This window comes from Eleutherodactylus coqui, chromosome 1 (assembly GCF_035609145.1).
Source record: "Eleutherodactylus coqui strain aEleCoq1 chromosome 1, aEleCoq1.hap1, whole genome shotgun sequence".
Classification (NCBI taxonomy): domain Eukaryota; kingdom Metazoa; phylum Chordata; class Amphibia; order Anura; family Eleutherodactylidae; genus Eleutherodactylus; species Eleutherodactylus coqui.
Genome location: NC_089837.1, coordinates 365,142,281 through 365,162,211, shown reverse-complemented (window position 1 = coordinate 365,162,211; position 19,931 = coordinate 365,142,281). Strand labels below are relative to the sequence as shown.

General features: G+C 39.7%; 1 protein-coding gene across 1 annotated transcript in view; it reads left to right on the top strand.

The window, feature by feature from the left end:
- DMD (dystrophin) overlaps window positions 1–19,931 on the top strand; it is a 2,524,637-nt gene that overhangs the window by 2,227,974 nt on the left and 276,732 nt on the right. Inside the window, exon 62 of the mRNA XM_066577956.1 lies at window positions 902–962. Within this exon, the coding sequence (XP_066434053.1) occupies window positions 902–962 (61 nt within the window). The remainder of the gene's footprint in view (window positions 1–901; window positions 963–19,931) is intronic.

Below are 19,931 nucleotides of genomic sequence, written 5' to 3'. Positions count from 1 at the left end.
GCTCATGCCCTGGGCCATCATGCGCTACAGAAAATACTTGGCTCATGCCTGGGGCCATCATGCCCTACATTGGGTAGGAATTTTTTTCACAGAATGCTTCTTTAATTATTGCTCACGTGAAGATTGTTCTAAATCGATGCAGATCTGGATGTACTATAACCCCGAGCATAATTACTGAACTTAGTTGCAATGCTTTTTTTTTGCATTGCAAAGGCTTGTTGTCATTAAGTATAGCATTACGAAGTATAAATAATGTGAATACTTTGAGAATTCCAGTTAGTAAGGAAAATATCCTTTCTATTTAGAATGTAGAATAAATCTAATTTTCGGAATAGTAGTAATTATAATTTGTAGCCACAGAAAGATGAATTTCGACTCACGTGATACATTCTCTAATTGTATTTTCATATGCAAAAAAAAACTTTGTAGCACCTATACAAAGCAAGACTTTGATCTGAATACCAACAATTACATGTAAGCATATTCATGGACTGCTGTGTTGTTCTAGATAACCACTCTCCATGGGGAATCATATCCAGGTGAGTTTTCACAGCCACTCAATGCCTACAAAGTAGGCCTTGTTATGTTAGGAAATTGGAAAAATAAATCCTGAACCAAAAGCAGCAGTGAGAGATATAACTCCTGTTCAGACTTTCATCTCTCAGTTAAGTTTTCTTGTGCAGGGAGCATGTGTTTAATCACTGCACTTGACTGAATTTATCTTCCCATAGACCCGCATGGATATTTCAGCACTGTTGTATAGGTTAATCCTTGCTGTCCTCAAGGACTATCGGACAAATAGACCCATGTGAGCCTGGTCAAGTGTACAGCTGCAGACCTGAATTATGGCCTCTATATGCTGCTTTTATCTTGATCTCAAGTCTTCAACTTTTTTTTTCAGCTTCAGTCCAGGGTCCATGGGAGAGGGCTATCTCACCGAATAAAGTGCCATACTACATAAAGTAAGTGCCATATTCCCTATGTAATGAATTAATATAATCTAAAGTGCATTGTTTGAATTTTCGAGAATGTTTCTTTATAGTGTTGCTTGGAATTTATCTTTGTGACACAGGCTAAACTGTAGCCAATACTCTTTGTAATGCAATGCAATGACCTAAAAAGACGCTGTGGTCTGTGAGTATATTGCATTAGTGTAGCGTCCCTTACAAGGCTCTAAATCATGTGATATTTGCTTGGTGACCTATATAAAATGAGTTAGTAACCTTGTTCTCCCTTGGGCAGATGTCTTCATTAAGTGCGGTCATCACAGTTATCGCAGCTCTGGCCTCAGATTGCTGGTCTAAAGATTTTCTTTTCCTTGTACAAAATGATGCAACCTAATTGCTCTTGCCGTTCTCTAGAGGTCATGTTATTTAAAACTCGATGATAAAACAACTCAAGCTGGCATCGGCCTTCATGTTTCAAGCACCAAACCTGATTAGATCAGAGCCACAATGACTCCTTAGTCGGCAGTATAAAATGTGAGTTACCTTTCCAGATCACGCATGTGTAAGTAAACCACTATCTGACAGAGTGGAAAAACTTTTTTCATATTGACTGATTTTAGTGGGACATTAAGATTACAAGGCAATACATCCCCCTGTGCTACATTATTGGAAGGTAGTTTATTTAACTCCAGTAAAGCAAAAATGTTCTTGTTTATTGTGGATGCGCTACATATTTCTGCTAAGACATATGTTTCAATTCTAAGAACTGGCTTTGAACCCTGAGACTACTGTAATGTTCTAAGAAGTTTCTGGTGGAGCCATATTTTTTTTATATCTTCGAATGTATAAAAGCTGCCCTTGTACATAGAAAGAAAACGTGAGCTCATTCGGTAAACAGAGATTTCTCCCTACTCCACCATAAGGACACTTGCTCGACTCAGCTGAGCATGCATGTTTTTGTCTACTGGGAGGGGGGGATATCTCCTTCTGGATCAAAAAATCCAAGATGTTAAGATCCAATATGTCTGATCTCGCTCTCATTTGCCGTTGGGGCAGAAAAGATGTACCCATACCCAATAGATTATCAATTCTGCAGAAATTGTCTGAACTGTTATCCAATGTGTATGGTCAGCTGCAGCAGATAACGTAAGATCCACCAGATAGCATTTTAACTTGTAAAAAATGAGAGAACATTAAGGCCTCATGTCCACGGGCAAAAGAAGAATTAAAATCCGCAGCGGATTTTAACTCTTTTCCCGCACGAGGATCCGCACCCCATAGGGATGCATTGACCACCCGCGGGTAGATAAATACCCGCGGATGGTCAATAAAAGTGATTTTTTTTAAAAATGGAGCATGAAAAAATCTGGACCATACTCCATTTTCGTGCGGGTCTCCCGCGGGGACGGCTCCCGCAGGCTTCTATGGAAGCCGTCCAGATCTGCGGGAGACCTAAAATAAGAATTAACTCACCCGCAGCAGGCCGGGAGGGTCTTCTCTTCCTCATGGCCGGATCTTTCTTGCTTCGGCTCGGCGGATGTGCCCGGCGCATGCGCGCGGCACATCGGCGACGTGCCGAGTTCATCCGCCTGCCGAAAAAGAAGATCCGGCCGTGAGGAAGAGAAGACCTTCCCGGTCCGCTGCGGGTGAGTTAATTCTTTTAAATTTCTATTTTAAGCGCTCATGTCCGCGGGTCTGGAGGGACCCGCTACGGATTCTCCATGTAGAATCCGTAGCGGGCCTGATTTTCCCCGTGGACATGAGGCCTAACAATTATGCAAACATGATGTTGACACAGAAGAGCAAACTTTAAAGGGGTTTCCAGGGAAATACTATTGATGACCTATAATCAGGATATGTCATCAATAGTTGATTGGCCGAGCTCCGAGCACCGCCCACTACATGGGAGGTCGACATAGAGACTCCCGCTCCAAATACACAAAGGTCGGAGTGGAAGCCTCTGCGCCGACCTCCTTATAGTGGCCGGCGCTCCTAACTTCAGACACGGCTCCCATTGATTTCAATGAGAGCCATGCCTGCAGTTACAAGCACCAGCCACTACACAGAGGTTTCCCTTCCAACCTCTGTGTACTTATGGTGCTGACAGCATGCCCCCTCAGCTGATCGCTCGGGGTCCCGATCAGCATACCCCAGCCGATCAACTATTGATGACCTATCCTGATGATAGGTCATCAATAGTATTTCACTGCAAAACCCTTTTAATGCAAGTGGTGCAACTTCAGAAGACATTATCAAGTATAGTAACAGTAACATAACTGCTCTATTAAAATGACACTGTAATAAAATGATCTGATCAGTGGAATTTTACTGTAGTAAATACGAAAAGCTTTGATTCCTATTCTTGTAAAGTTATGTTATATCTCTTACTGGATAGCCGAGCATATTAATGCAAGCTTTTAACCGGGCCAGGCTTCTTCAGAATCTTGCTTCTAAAGATAGTTCTTCTGCTGAGGCAATCCATGAGTTTAAAGATGACGTTAATTAAACAGCACAAAAAGTTATCTACATACTGTATTTTACTGAAAAATGGTGCTAATTTACTTCTATTTCACACCTATTAAATGGAGTGCTTTGCTATGCTTTTGAGCCCACAAACTGTCAGTACGAGCTATTGAACTCCCTTTCTATGCCATTACTTTAGTTACTAAGTAAATGCAAAATGCAGATACAAACCTGCATTAAGCAAGACACCTGCAGATTATGTGCTCCAGTGTTGCTATGATAATTTGTGTTGTTTGCAATGGGTATATAATTACATTACAATGTATTACAATGAGCAGGCTTTGCCTCAAGGAAGGAATATCTGATTTTATATATTACTAATGACCTGTTGAACACAGTGACACATTGAACTGTGCTAATAGTGCTCCTGTGCATAGGAGCCAAGCAGAAGCAATAAAATACCGTCTGCTTTCATTCATACTACTCTTTATATCTCTATGCAGTAAAGCGAAGTGCATAGTTACTGTTTTGGACGTTTATGGAGGATTTACGAATAAGATGAATTAAACCCCGGTATACTAAAAAGAAAGTCAATTAATTAAGGATTCAGTAACTGTGCCTAATGAATTCTGCATGTGGAAACCCTACTGGTATCATCTGTTTCTGCAATACGGATACAAATCAGAGTTATTACATTTGTCACTGGACTACAGTATGCTAAGTGTTTTCTAGAATTGTTTAAAGCTCTATTTCCCATAGAGAAAGCACAGCTCATGCTAGAATTTATTCTATTCTAATGGCTTGGAGTTCGTCTCTACTAGGGAGAAGTTTCTTAATGTATTTTTATTGGGAAGAAGAGATCTTGCAATCATTTTGCTTACAAAGTATATTTTCTAGTTTATGATAGGAGCTGTAGAGTTTGCAATCTCACGTTGGCTCTGGACCCAAGGGTGCCTCTGTCCCACATTAGTATTATAAATGGCATATGGCAGTTGATGGTCCTGTTACAGATTTTGGTTTGGGGTCCAGGATCTTCAAATGAATCCTCTAGATCTCTACTTTAATGTCATCCTCAGTAGGTAGTGTGTTAGACTAGGGCTTATTATGTACCACTACTTCTACAAAGTATTTCCTATTTGTCGCATAGTTTAATAGTGCAAGATTCTTTACAGGCAGTTATTTCCCTTCTTTTTATTATATCACATGCAAAACTGTTGGTTGCTAAAAAGCATGACTATATTCAGGACAATGTACTATTAGAGGTGTTCACATCAGCACCATAGCTTTAGTTCATAACAGAGGTCAAAATGCTAGGGTAGATATGTTATACGACAAATCCTAACCAAGCCTCAGGGACCCTGCTCACGTATAATCGGGTCCATTGGTGTTGCAATAAGGTTTATGTTGCTTTGACAACAATGATAGCATGGCATATTGCACTATTCTTGCTGTCAAAAGTGGCAGAATTGCTGATGGAGGCTCCAAACAAAATTACAAATGGCAGTGTGAATAAAGACTAAGAGTGGTCTCACAACTGTCTTGGAACCTCCGGTCTGAGATTCCGTCACAGATCTTGCTCAAAATTCTGGAAGAAAAAGCCGGGCAGCTGAGCGGAGACCGAACGACACCCCTTTATAGTCAGTGGGGTCCTTTCGATGCTGTTTGGTTCCATCCTGATACAGAGACATTTTGCCATGGGGGTTCCCATTCCTGCTCCCCTCACAGAGCAGTAAGCTGTAACCCTGGGCACAGAAGTGAAATCACCATTTCTCATTAAGCCTGAGTAAGGGTCAATAGAAAATCTGAAAGCTTGCTGTAATATCATGTATTTTTGTTAGCCAGTAAAAGGTATCATTTCTACAAGATTACTTGGTTTCTCTCACTGAGAACAATCACACATTGCTCTACTGGCTAATACCGTACCACACCTTTGTTTTTCATTTTAACAGTCTTAGGCTAGGGTCACACGGACAGAATTTCAGCAGACTTCTCGCGGAATGACCCTCTAAAATTTCACGAGAATTCCGCCAGAGAAGCGCAGCTTCAAAACCCACTGCACTTTGCTGCGGTTTTGGAGCCATTTCGCTGCCGGCATTCAGTTGCGGCTTTCTCTCCCCATAGAGAGGAGAGGGGCTGCAGAGGAAACAAAAAAAAGAATTGACATGCTGCAGAATTGAATTCCGTGCCGCAGGTCTGTTTACGCGCGGCTTCGCCACACCGGATTGGCTGCCGCGTGTGGACAAGATTTTTGCAAAATCTCGTCCACTTGGCTGGCTAATCCCGGGATAAGGAGCCATGGGCAGAATTGCCGGATGAATATTCTGCACGGAAATTCCGCTACAATTCCGTCCTATGTGAACCTAGCCTTACTAATATGGTTTGTTGGTAAGTATCTTAAGTACTCATCAGCTAATATTGAAACCTTAATCTTGTAACTTATTCGTAACATTTTATAATCAAGTGACTACATTTAACTATCTTGTAGTATAAGCAGTACCAGATCCAACCAGATAACCAATAGTTGTAATAAACTGCAGAGTTAAGGTACATTTACACATAAAGATGATCACTCAAAAGATGGCTTTTGACCAATCATTTTGCATAAACTACTACTTGGTACTAATGCTTATTAGTACCAATTAGTAGAGTGTGAGCCTCTAAAGAGCTGTATACAGAGAACAGACCAACTGCTGTTCTTTGAATAAATTCCCTTTGTTCTGCCGCGAGGCTGACAGCTGAGACAATGTAATCAGCGCTCCTCAGGGAGAACACAGCGTGCGGTCCTGCTTATCAGCTGTTCTGCTGAAGGATGGATTTGATGCCGAACCAAAATTTATCATTCAGCAGAAAAGTGAAAGATGGGCCTATTTACACATAACAATTTTCACTCAAAAGATGGCTTTTGTGCGAATTTTCAGCAATAATTGTTGAGTCTAAATGGGCCTTTACAGCCTTCATGCATATCTGAGATTTCCATGGAGTTTATACAGAATCAAATATCTCTCTTTACTGATCAAAGTGTTAATTAAGTTGCATTCTCTCAAGTGCATACTTTCTAATAAAGTTGTTACAGTATTTGGAAACAATAGAGTAGCAGTTGACAGTTCTTATACTCTAGATACATTACTGAGTAAGAGGTTTAATGGAATTGCGTCCCAGCTTGTAAACTCATGGAAAGATGCAAAAGAAAAACAATTATATTTGTGGTTTAAGTAAATGTTTCATCATGAGAACTACTTCCTGGTGATCAGTGGCGGAGGATTACTGTGAGATGTTTAGCCCCTTGCTGTAAACCGGTGCTGACATAGGTCAGAGCAGCATGTGGACATGATGGAGGTTTATATGAGCACGTGGGGCCACGGAGGGCCTGGCACACATGCTGATGCCGCCAGTTCTTTACACTATGATTTTCATAATTTAAGATTGTATCAGTGCTAAATTAAAATCTGTGGGGCAGATTTACTAATACTGTCTCGGACAGTGCAAGCTTAGACTAGATAGTCTAGATTTATCAGAGTAGCTCATTGTAGATGGCACATCTTTAAACTGCCTAGTTTTAATTTATACCACCTATTAGTTGGCTTATTTGCAGTATACAGCAGTTTTGTAACTCACTTTTTGGCACATTTTCGTGCACAAGGTCACATTTAGACCATGCCCCTTTTCAGGCCTGGTGAAAGAAAAGTGAGTAGAAGTCTAAAATGTGTCATAAATGTGGTATAGAACATGTGTGACACTTTTCTGGCACAACTTGTGCAATGAAGCTGGCACATTTTCAATTGAATCAGCCCCTATATGTTTTTCAGAATATATCGTTTTTCATTTTATAAATAAAACAGCTATATAAAAGGCACCAGAAAATGTAAGCCATGTGTTATTGGGTAATTTGCAACAAGATGTGCTTATTAAATTAAAGCTATTGACTGCTGATATGACTATAATGACTAAATCAAACTGGCGATTGCAAGAAAATTGTGGAAAAATTGTGTCTTTGTTCCCGCAATTTTTGAGTGTCAGCGATGCTTTTTTTTAGAATCATCTCGCATGGCATCGCTGCTGCCGACAATAAAATCGTGAGATTTTTATTGCAAAAATCAATAGGATTTTTTAATGTTAAAATTGCATTGTGATGCAATAAAAAGAAGCCTCCATAGGAAAGCATGGGAGATTTTTAAAAAATCGCACATCGCAGAAAGATAGAACATGCTGCAATTTTTTTGTCCTCTCAACAACGCATCAGTGAAAACATTGCTAATGGGAATGGAAACCATTGTAAATCATTGGTTTCTCAATCTGCATTTTTATTGACTATCACATCAGGCGAAAATCGCGCAATTTTCTCTCCTGTGGGAAACCACCTTAAGTCCAACTATGAGGACTAACCTTAAAAAGCCACTTCGATGATTTTCTTTTTCATTCATTAAGTAACTGTTCCTCCATCCTCCATATATTTAAAGGGGTTGTCCCGCGCCGAAACGGGTTGTTTTTTTTTTTCAACCCCCCCCCCCCCCCCGTTCGGCGCGAGACAACCCCGATGCAGGGGTTAAAAAAGAACACCGCACAGCGCTTACCTGAATCCCGGCGCTCCGGTGACTTCTTACTTACCTGCTGAAGATGGCCGCCGGGATCTTCTCCCTCGGTGGACCGCAGGGCTTCTGTGCGGTCCATTGCCGATTCCAGCCTCCTGATTGGCTGGAATCGGCACGTGACGGGGCAGAGCTACACGGAGCCGGCATCCTGCACGAGCGGCCCCATTGAGAAAAGAAGAAGACCCGGACTGCGCAAGCGCGTCTAATTTGCCATTAGACGCCGAAAATTAGGCGGGCTCCATGGAAACGAGGACGCTAGCAACGGAACAGGTAAGTGAAAAACTTCTTATAACTTCTGTATGGCTCATAATTAATGCACAATGTACATTACAAAGTGCATTAATATGGCCATACAGAAGTGTATAGACCCACTTGCTGCCGCGGGACAACCCCTTTAAGTTGACTAGTATTACCATGGTGACTGATTCTTTTCTATCTGAAACTTCCTGGAGATCTGCTCTTCAGGTGGGTCGTGTGATCTCATTCTGACACCTGAGAATTACTTGTCTCTATCTATTGTCAATAAGTCAGTTTGTCAGTCAGCCTCATTCCTGTTTGATGGACCCTACCATATGAGCTCCTCATAGAGAAGACAGAAACTCCTATCACAGTTATTGCTGGTGATTATAGGCTTCTGACACATAGTTATAATGAAGAAGATCGCAGCTCATCATCCTGGCTGTACAATTACAGTCTGTAGTTTACTTTGGTGAATATAAAATACAGGAGGTAATGACAATGTCCTCCCAGCAGATAGAGATGGTACTGCCTGTAGTTGGTCATATGCTGATGCATAATGGGAGCATTAGCATAGCATAGATGACGTGAGCAGGAAGAAATTTCAGCATCAAAATGGTGTCTGCTAAGTATTAGACCGGAGCCTGTAGTGCAGGGAAGTGACTGCAATATATACAGTAGATCTCTAGAGTGTGACAGACAATCAGGTGAAGGGTGCAGGGGAAAAATGTGTTTTCGCTGGACTGGTCCTTTAAAAGTCTTCTTTTTGCTCATGGTGGAAATCCAGACTGTATACATATACTAGAAATTATTAGGAAATTATAGTACCAGTGTTTCCGGTGGTGTACTATTGTACTAGTGTACTACATGGTACATTTATTATGATCCCCACACATCATACACACAGCTGTACTACATCCATGCTGATTCTCACACATTACACATATAGCACTACTACATCCATCCTGACCCCACACATTACACACACAGCACATTAAACACACAGCTCTACTACATCCATCCTGACCCCACACATTACACACACAGCTCTACTGCATCCATTCTGACCCCACACATTACACACACAGCACATTACACACAAAGCTCTACTACATCCATCCTGATTCCCACACATTGCACATTAAACACACAGCTCTGGTACATGGATCCTGATTCACACACATCACACACACACAGCTGTGGTACATTCATGCTGATTTGCAGACATCACCAGTTCAGCAGACTCCTGGATACAGTAATCAGCCCCTGGTCATGTGATCCATGACTCTACCCACAAAGGTGATCACATGACGTCATCAGAGGCCCTGGTAGCTGCTGTCGGCTTATCCATCATACAGTACTTTCTACCAAACTTCACAATGGCTTCTCCCACAGCAGTGATGTCACTCCAGGTCCTTTAGCCCACCGGATCTCTGTGGTGGAGGTAGGTCGGTGTCTTCTGTCAGAACCGCTGAGTTCTGTCTTAGATAATAACGGCTCAGTTGAATTCTCATTTTCTTATTTTTGTCCTCCCCTTCCAAGAGCCCTAACTGTGTTGTTCTTCTGTCAGTCAGGCTCTGTGTTTCATATATGTTGTAGAACCTGCAATGACGTTACCAGGGGCGGAGTGATGACATCATCAGGGGCGGAGCATGAGAAGCACCCACACACAAACATACATACTCACGGTCAAGTGGTTGTTAGTAGTTTGATGAAGATATTGTTCAGTACAGTCTGCTGTTATTAGCACTTGGATAGTTCACATATATAAAACATATGTTGAAGCTGTCTTGTATACTGTTTATTAGATCTAGTACTCAAGGCTAGCTACTATAGGTCATACAATGTCTGTTAAGGAGTAGTATGGTTTAACAGCTTTAGGGCTCATGCATATCAACACTTAAGAGTTTTGTTTTTCTGCTCTATTTGGGGAGCAGCAAATTGGCACCCCCTGGATGAACAGATCAACTTATGACAGAACCAAACAGTGCTGAATGAACCCCATTGACTATAATGGGGTCTGTTTGGTTTCTGGCCAGGCTTCCAGCTTAATACAGGACAAATAGCACAGCATGCTTTTTAACAGTTTTACCATGGCAGTTTTTAAACCGAATTCAGCAACTAAATCTCTTTCAGAGTGTTAGGAATTGTTAAACTGGTTGGAGAATGGCTGTTAAAATAAGTCAATAATGGCCATCTGCAGTCATATTTCAACTGCATTTACTGACATGTCCACTAACGATCTGATTGATTTTAGGTAAGTTATTACAAGGTGTGAAAGTCAGTATGGAATTAAGTACACATTGTGACAATCACCGTAATTATCGGAGCGTGTATGGCAAACATAAGCCAGTTGTTAGCATTAGTGTGCACTTCTCATTCACCCTATTTGTGCTAGTAGGAGTACTTCTAAAAATTATGCAATCTGTATAAAATCAGGGACTGATGCAGTGGAAATGAATTACAGTATATTATTACTTCTGTACGGCAAGTTTATGTTCGCTGTGTGGGGCACTCAGTACACCTGGTGGAACTGCAGCTGCCTAGTATGAATTATGGGCTCCGCAGCACATCTGTATATCTGAGACAATGCTGTCAGTGCAAACAGTTGGTCTGCAAGAATATCTCTCAATCAGCTCTATAAAAATGACTATCAATCACAGAGTTACCGTCTTGCTTTTTCCACTCTTCCGCTGCTCTTCAAAATCAATGCAGAAGGATATACAGTGTGAAAAACAAACTCAGCTCTCCAAGTATCATTGGGCGCGTTTGAAGTCTAATGCTCAGAACAAGCTAATGGAAAATAGCTGAAGTGTTATTATTGTACCCCTGGGCAGATTTATGTTCACGCTTCTTCTCATCGGGCTTTCTTTTCTGTAGGTAACAAGAAACTGTAAATTAAAGTCTGCATAATTCGTATCTGCTCTCGGTGTAAGCATTCACTATTAGCTGATCAAAATGAAGACAGCCCAGCGAATAGACAATGGAGAATCATGTTTTACAGCTTCTTCTCTTGTTAGCTTATTGCACTGAAACAAAGTGTTAGAGTTTTGAGATTATTTTCCCTTTTAAGGTCCAGATCAAGCTTTTGCTTCTCGGGAGCCGAGAGTAGCTGTGATCTTATGTTATCCTATGGAGAGGTAGACTCTATGGCCATCTACTGTGCACATAGCTTTAATTAAACCTCTCGTCATTTACAGTCTTAGATTTTCCTCCCCGTCTTTGATTTATGGAACTTTCAGTGAGTAAAAAGGATGATCAGATAAATCATTGTCAGATTATACCTGGACTTGAAAGTTCGTTGAAGCACAAATGCACCTTGTGTTCTTTTGAAATTCCCAGTATGCATGGGAAGATATCTACAGGGCCATTTTAGAAAGCTGTGCTATATTAGTTACAGTTTACCTAGATAACTAGTTAAAGGAACTGAAATGACAATAAGCAGTTAGCTGTTTTTGCTGGGGGTCAGAAACGCTATCTTTTCTCCTTAGGGAGAGCAACTATACTATAAACTAAGTGAGGAGACTCAAATGGCCATGCACACTCCTCTGGGTAATATGCAAATTAGGGAGATGGAATAAATCCTCCACAGTGCCACCTATTGAAAGGCAGGAATGCTGCCTTTCAATAGGTGGCACTGTGGAGGATTAATTCCATCTCCCTTATTTTCTGTTTTTGCTGGAGACAGTGCTAGTTAAGTGATCATTACCTGCAGAATAATGAAGCATTACATAGCAGCCATTGAAATCAATGGACATCAATTGATTACTGCAAACACTGGCAGTCCTCCAGCACAGAGCCATGCTACTCACAGCTCCCTGCGCAATTTATAAAGGGAAGTCCTGGTCTTTGTCATTTATTACAGGATGAGATACATTTATTAGACTATGATATATAAATATATTTAAGTGCTCTTAACCTTCTGGTGTTCCCAATCCATATATTTATATCTCTACAGCAGCATCATGTGACTTGTCTTATTCATAGTCTGTACAATGTGAGTGATACGAATCTGAAATATAATGCACCTTGTTACCCAATTTTCCATATTGCACACCACTGGTGCAATGTACTAACCAATCTGAGCCAGTGTATGTTGCCATGGAAGTCCCTCTGCAATAGGTGGGCAAATTAGAATCTTGGGAGTCATATCTTGTGTCTGTTCTGCATTTTCCTATATACAAATCATTGGCAGCAATGATTTTATGTCTGGTTGCATTAGATCACTGGTAATTGTGTGAGTGCATACACCCTTTCTACGGCACTGCAGAATATGATGGTGTTTTACAAATAAATTAAGGATTCTTATTTCTTATGTATGAACAGGAGTGGATTAGTCGTAGGCTTCACGGGAAACAGCCCCGGTATGCCAGTCTGGTCAGACAGGGCTGGCGTCAGCATTTAGGCAGGTCCCTGGACCCACTGTGCTACAACAAATTCACTGCTGCTCAATTGTGCACTGTGCTCAGCTCATCCAGAACCAGAGATCCAAATGAAGGGTAAGGTGGAGCAACTCCTATCAAGGATGTGATCCAAATAGTAAAGTAGTTTTTGTGAGATAGTTAGTAGAGTGCTAACAGTCTAGTTACCGTCACATGTTGGTGACAGGGCATGCAAGTGCTAATCGTTAAAGAAAGAAAATCATCGACCGTAGGCACAACCCTTATAATGTAAGGCACATGTAGACAAAGGGATTAACCCTATTCTTACTTAATACCATGTTTCCCAAAAAATAAGACCCTGTCTTATATTAATTTTTGCCCAAAATGGGCGCTGGGTCTTATTTTCCGGTATGTCTTATACTTACCTAGCAGTCTCAGTCCAGGTCCTTGCCGCTGCTCTCCGGAGCTCTGACAAGCTGAGCCATGGCATTGATTGGCCAATTCATAAATCCTGCCTCCACAACGCAATGGCTATGGTTGGTTTTTCGACTGCTGATCAGCCAAGCAATGCAGCACTCGAAGAACCAATCTCAGCCATCATGTTGGTTCATCGAGCGCTGCATTGATTGGCTGAGCAGCGCTCGAGAACCAATCAGAGCCGTTGCTTCCTGGAGATGGGATTTATGAATCCCGTAACCAGAAAGTGATCTTCTAGGGCAAACGAGGACTGCAGGATGCCCAGCCAAGCTCCGGACAGCAGGAGGAGGACCAGGATCAAGCCTGCTAGGTAAGCATACCTTTTTTATGTAATGCAGCTACTGCTTATTTTCGTGGTACAGCTTATATTTCAAGCCTCCCCGAAAATCCCCCCAAAAATCAGGTTAGGGCTTATTTTCATGGTAGGTCTTATTTTGGGGGAAATAGAGTAGTTAATTGTTTAACAGCCAGCACATATATGAGGCATTTCGGGGACACAGCCCCTTCATCAGAAATAGCTGGATAGAGTTCAACTTTGGCTGAAAACTTGCTTAGTTGTGCATATTTTGAAAGAACTGGGTAGTCAAAGGACACCACCTCAATATTCCCTCTGTAGACGTTGAACAGCCGTGGCCAGCTTTCTTTTCCGATTAGCACAGAGCAACAAGAAGACATTTCAAAGCACAGATCCAGCATCAGGTATTAATATGTTAGCGCCTTTGCTAGTAATTTTGACCCACCTACAACATGAGATCACATTTAGATTTTTTTTTTCCCAGGGACATTTTAAGTTCCCAATCCACCTCTTTGTATGAAATACAGTAAGTAGTAAACTCGCCAGAAGGAAACCTTTCCTATTGTTGAGAGCTGCTGTATGACATTAACATTTTGTTAGATGCTCAGTATCTCCAAGTTACAGACTTCAGTCTGCAGATTATTAATAATGTGGGAGTTTATAGCTGATAAAGAATTATAATTTGAATGTCATGTTGCAAATAACAGCAAAATGTATGCTTTCACCTAATTCCAATCTAGAGTTTAATCACCTTTCTGATATAGCCCCAGGCAGCACAATATATAGGTTCACAGATTCTCTAGGTGTGCCTTATGCAATGGGGAAATTGCCATCAATGTCACTACTTGATAAATGAATGATAAATTATACAATAGTGGAATTTTTATAACCATATTTGCATAGTGATACGCAAACTCGGCATTCTTCTACAAAGTAAGGATTCTAGGATGTCCTTCAATGTCTGGACCAAGAGAGTTATTAGGCTGTGACTGGAGGGTCCTTCCTGGCAGTAACAAAGGTCTTTGAGTAAATTCATTGTTCCTATCCAAAAAACTACAGTTCTAGTTTATAATACGAAATTCTATAGTAATCATTGTAACAGTCAATAACAAATATGGAATGACAGTATATCAGGGGAGTAGAGGTTAACACACGGGATATCTCAGAATCTCAGAACTGACTATCTACTTTGTAAGTAACTGTAGGCCCTCCTTATTAACCCCTACCAGTCACATAAAAATCAAAGAAAACCATCCTGGAGATGTCCCTTTTCCTTGTAGATTTTGAAATTGTGTCATGTAAAAATATTTGGCGCATAACTCAGTCACCTTACACCATTTTTAACCCTTTCCAATCCAATTAGTATCCGGGTTTTCCTAGGGGGCTTACTCTTTTTCTGCCGTTAAACAATGGCGCTATATGCTGGCTAAAGCCAGTACTGCATGAGGTGACACGGTGGATAGGCTCTGACAGCAATGAGGCTGGCAATATACAGTAAGAGAACCCCGACGGACGTCTTCCAACATCAGAGCTGTACAGCCTTAAATCATAATGTCTTCAGAGGTCAGACAGTGGATTGGAAAGGGTTAAGCCCTTAGTGATATAACTAATTTTAGCCTTAAGAATCGGTCAGTTATTTTCACTTTTCTGTTTTCATCAGTGTAGCTATATGACATCTTGTATTTTATGGGACTCATTCTAGTTTTATAGAAACCGATTTTCGGCACATATAATGTATTGAATATCTTACTAATTTTTTGTTGGTGAGTAATGAATTTCACCATTGTTTTGGGGATTTTCTTTTATGGCATTCATCATAGGGTATACATATTATGTTAATTCTATTCTGCAGGTCATTAAATTTATGACTACACCAAATATATAGAGGTTTCATTATGTTTTACTACTTTTATACAATATTAACACTTTTTTGTTTACAAGAAAAAGACTTTTTGTGTCACCACATTCCATTCAATTATTTTTGCAGAATCATTTTATTGGTATCATTTTGAGGTTTATATGACTTTTTAATTACTTTTTATCCCTGTTTTTGGGAAGCAAGATGAATAGAAAATGGCTATATGGCATTTTCTTAATATAAGTTACCATGCTGGATAAATGATGTAATACTTTATAGTATGGTTTGTTATTGGATGTGGCAATATCAGCTATGTGTAGCTTATTTTGTTCTATTTTTTTCAATATTTAAAGCATAGTGTAAGGTGGAAAAATAACTTTTATTTTATTTTTTCTGTGAAAACACTTAGATGCCACAGTTAACAACGACTGTGGCACCTGCGGAATTCAATGATGTAAAGGAGGGATTAGATGAGCAAGTGCTCATCTTCTTAAGCCTTTCCTGGGAGAAAAGACCCCTGTATGTGACAATTAGAGAGCAAATATGTTCTCTGATTGATAAGGGATGATAGCATGAACAAAAGCCTGTCACCACTTCCCTGGGGCAGTGTGACAAGTAGGAAAATCACATATCTTCTCTGCTGCTTGCTTCTTCCTAACCCGCCCCCCACCAAACTCCTCTCACTGCTTTGGCTACAGACTGAACTGACAGCTATAAATTTAGTATCATTGACTGTACTTCAAATAGCTGTAGCTCCAATTCTATCAGTACTACAGACAAGTTTTTTGTCATTTTAAAGTTAAGAATCCTCCTGTAAAACAAATAGAGCTTGAGATAATCAATAGCAGGGTTGAGAAGAAGTTTAGGACTTAGAATATCTATAGTTGGTCTAGCTTGTTTAACTTTAGGGGTCCCTTAATATTTGTAACCTACTTCTATGTCAGTGTCCATTAAAAGAATATATGATCCCACACATGAGTGAAGATGTAAATTTTTGGTCTCGTAAATATTACTTCTTGTCATTTGCCATTTAACAAAGTGAAATGAGACAGCTAACATCAATAACAAACAGAATAAAAATATCAAGTTTTCCTTGTTCAAGTTTCTTGCTGCCTGCAAAAATTGTCATGTTGTCTCACCACCTGTTTTTCTGTCATTTAAGCGGATGCCATAAATCAAAAGAACAAGTAACAACAGGATTTTGCTGAGCCCTAAGCCAGAGCACAATACAACTACAGATATGTAGTTGAGATCAAAAGTGAACATCCAAACAATGAACTCTGTTTTTTTTCTCATTAGTGCTGATTGTCATGTTACAGCAGATATGCTTCAGTAAATAGTATATAAATGCTTAGAGAATCTATAGAAAAGTCTTTCAACAGACACAGGCTTGTCTGTGCCAACCCACCTCTAAAATATGGCAGCTTCCATTGTGATGATGGATACTTATGGCCATGGCAGGGAATTTGAAGTTCCTGCAGCTGTGCAGATCTGTAAGTTGAAGGCTGTAAATAGAACAATGCTAATAAGTTATTTGAAAAAAACACTATTGCGGTGTTCGAGAGCCAAAACCAAAAGTGGATCCAGCAGGAAGTAGAAGTGGAAGTCCCTTCTTTAGAGATGAACCTATACTTTAAAGCACATTTGTCAGCCTTACTTGAGTTACAACCAAACCCCAATTTAAAATATACAGCCACCATCACATCCATTCCTAAAAGTTTTGTCCCATAAGAACACCCCTTCTTTATACCCCAGGGCACATATACTGTGTGTATATATATATATATATATATATATATCTCAAAACCCCTCTTTTATGAGCAACTACATGGTTTCTCAGTCATTTGAATTGGCATAATCTAATACTATTTTTCACCGGAAATGGTAACCTTTTTAAGACAAATCCTTAAGATTACGCTCAGGTCCTTAAACTCTTAGGCATAAATACAATTTTTAAATTAGCATGTGAAATGATGAGAAGCCTTTCTATGGAAAGTGTAATTTGTATTCACTAGAAAAAATTATTGTCAACATGCTTTTTTTTACCATTTGTTCAAAGACACAACTAATAACCATAATTTAGGGCGATAATTAGATACAACCCAAATGTCCTCGTTGATTTCTTTATTAGACAGTATGATTAGGGGTTTCTTGGGTTCTCTTTACTTATAATTGCAGAACATCTGTTATTTGGCTCTAATATGAATCAATGTGTGGGCATCGTAATGATTTATTTGGCATCCCTTTTTAATATACCTATAGTAGAGAAAAGAAATACGACATTTGTAATTACAAATGTAATTTTCAGTGTACAAATAAGGTATGTGTCAAACGTACATTTGGCATATGTAGACCATAATGTGTTTCTATTGTATGTCGCCACAACACAAATAATCAGGAGAGGTGTGGAAATATGTTGCTTGCCACGGAGGTATCTGCTAACATTGTGTGATCTTGAGGTAGCCATGCACATTACATAGAAGTAGGTTGCTAATTGAGCAACCACTGAACGAACGATTGTCTGGTGAACGAACGTTCATAATGCAGCATTACACAATTTAGTCCATTTTGGCCATCACAGTTGTTCAAACTGGCCATACATGTCCAATGACAATGGGCAACAGATGGAACATTTAACTGGGAACGGTCTTTAACCCTTTCCAATCCAAATTGTATCCTGGTTTTCCTAGGGGGCTTACCCTTTTTCTGCCGTTATAAAATGGCACTATCTGCTGGCTAAAGCCAGTACTGCATGAGGTGACACATTGGATAGGCTCCAGTAGCAGAAAGGCTGGCAATATACAGTAAGAGAACCCCGACGGCTGTCTTCCAACATCGGAGCTGTACAGCCTTAAATTATAATGTCTTTAGACGTCAGACAGTGGATTGCAAAGGGTTAATTAAAGATCATTCATGCACGAAAGATCTTTCTTTGAACAAAGAATTAAAATGGCGATGACAGTCTATTATTGGTTGACTAAAATGATCGTTTGTTGTTAGATTTTCCCCAATGGATGATCATTTTAGATGAAAGCATGCATTTTCATCAACTAATGTGTATGGGCACCTGTTTCATTCGTTTCTGTACACGGTTAAGAATATGTTTTAGATTGTTTAGCAATTAATATAATTTTAAGTGCTTATAGTTTTATTATGTCTTTACTCCATTTAGTATTTCCATGCTCAACATTTAATAGCATTTTTTTCTCTAAATAAGTCCACTTTGCCTATTAAAAGCATTTTTGGTGACTTTTCAAAAGTTGCTAAGGGCAGAAAAAGGACTGATCTGAGCAGTCCCATGCTGTTCATGCTCACGGCTGTGGCAGTCATATGAATGATGAACAGAGCGCTGATCCAAGTCAGTACAGTACAGAGTACAGAGCATGACGGCCACAGGAGTTTCAGGGACTCAAGCAGCAGGGACTGGGGCAGTTATGTTGGACAAGTGGGACATTTAAGTTTAATACCCTGACCTTAGCAACTTTTTGAAAAGTCCCAGAAAACAGTTTTAACTCCTAACTGCCTGTATCGTTTTAGCACTCAGTTTTTCATCTATATAACTCCACATCCTGTGCATAGCCATAGATTTAAAATATGTAATATAAATATTTTAGCTGCCTGTAGCTGAAGCTGGAGAAAGCATAGGTGCTAACTGGGTACTGTTATACAATGAAGTCAATAATAAAATAGTATGCACTTAGCTCCTGAACTCTATCTACGATCGTCTGTAAGCAGCAGTTGTATTGTAAATCTATGTGCAGAGGATTTTGAGTGCCGTGTCATGAAAACACATAGGGAAAAGTTATTTGAGCAGTTTTGTGGCATAAAAAGATGTAGGTTATATTGTGCATCATATTTGAGCAATAATTTGTGACTTTTCCTATCCCCTCACCAGTTTTGAAAAACCCCGAAGAAAAGTGGGCAGGATTAACCAGAGGGCATGTAGTATCCATCCAGCAGATGTAATAAGACAAAAATTGGTGCAAATTTTCTGCAAATCTACACTTGCTCATAGCAGTCATAGTTTTGAATTTCTCTGTTTAGAAAAGGTCAAAATGTGCCAAATTAATTAAGAGGCAGTCATCTATTAATAAGTTTGGCACAATTTACTCCACTTCAGTTTAAGATGTATGAAACATCAGTCTTAATAAATCTCCCCATAATGGTGCACCTAAAAACAACGGGGTATGAAAAGGTGGATATTCACTTTAAGGTTGTAGCGTTCCATGTCCGATGGAAATAAAAGAAACACCATTAAGTTATGCTATATAGAATAAAACAAATCAGCAATAATCTCTTAAATTATCAAAGGTATTCCCATTAAATTTAGCAAGGGTTTAGAAAATAATCCTCTGAAATGACCCTCATAAGTCAATGACATGGAAACATGGTTTAATTTAGTACTAAGCACCGGTAAATTGAATGTCTCTTCAGGTCTTCATCAGTTTATAATTTGTTTCCTCCGGGTCTCTGTGCATATATATTATAAAAGCAACAGCATAGGAAATGTTCTTAAGTAAGCAGAAGCAGCTGAAAATGTATATCTCATATAGAAGTAATATATCTAAAATGGTAATTTGTGATTTACAAGCAAATTTAAGCAAAGTGCAGAATGATTCTTCAATCTAATATTTTCCATCTATGGTTATAAATCTGTTTATATAGTGCCATTGCACAGAGAAT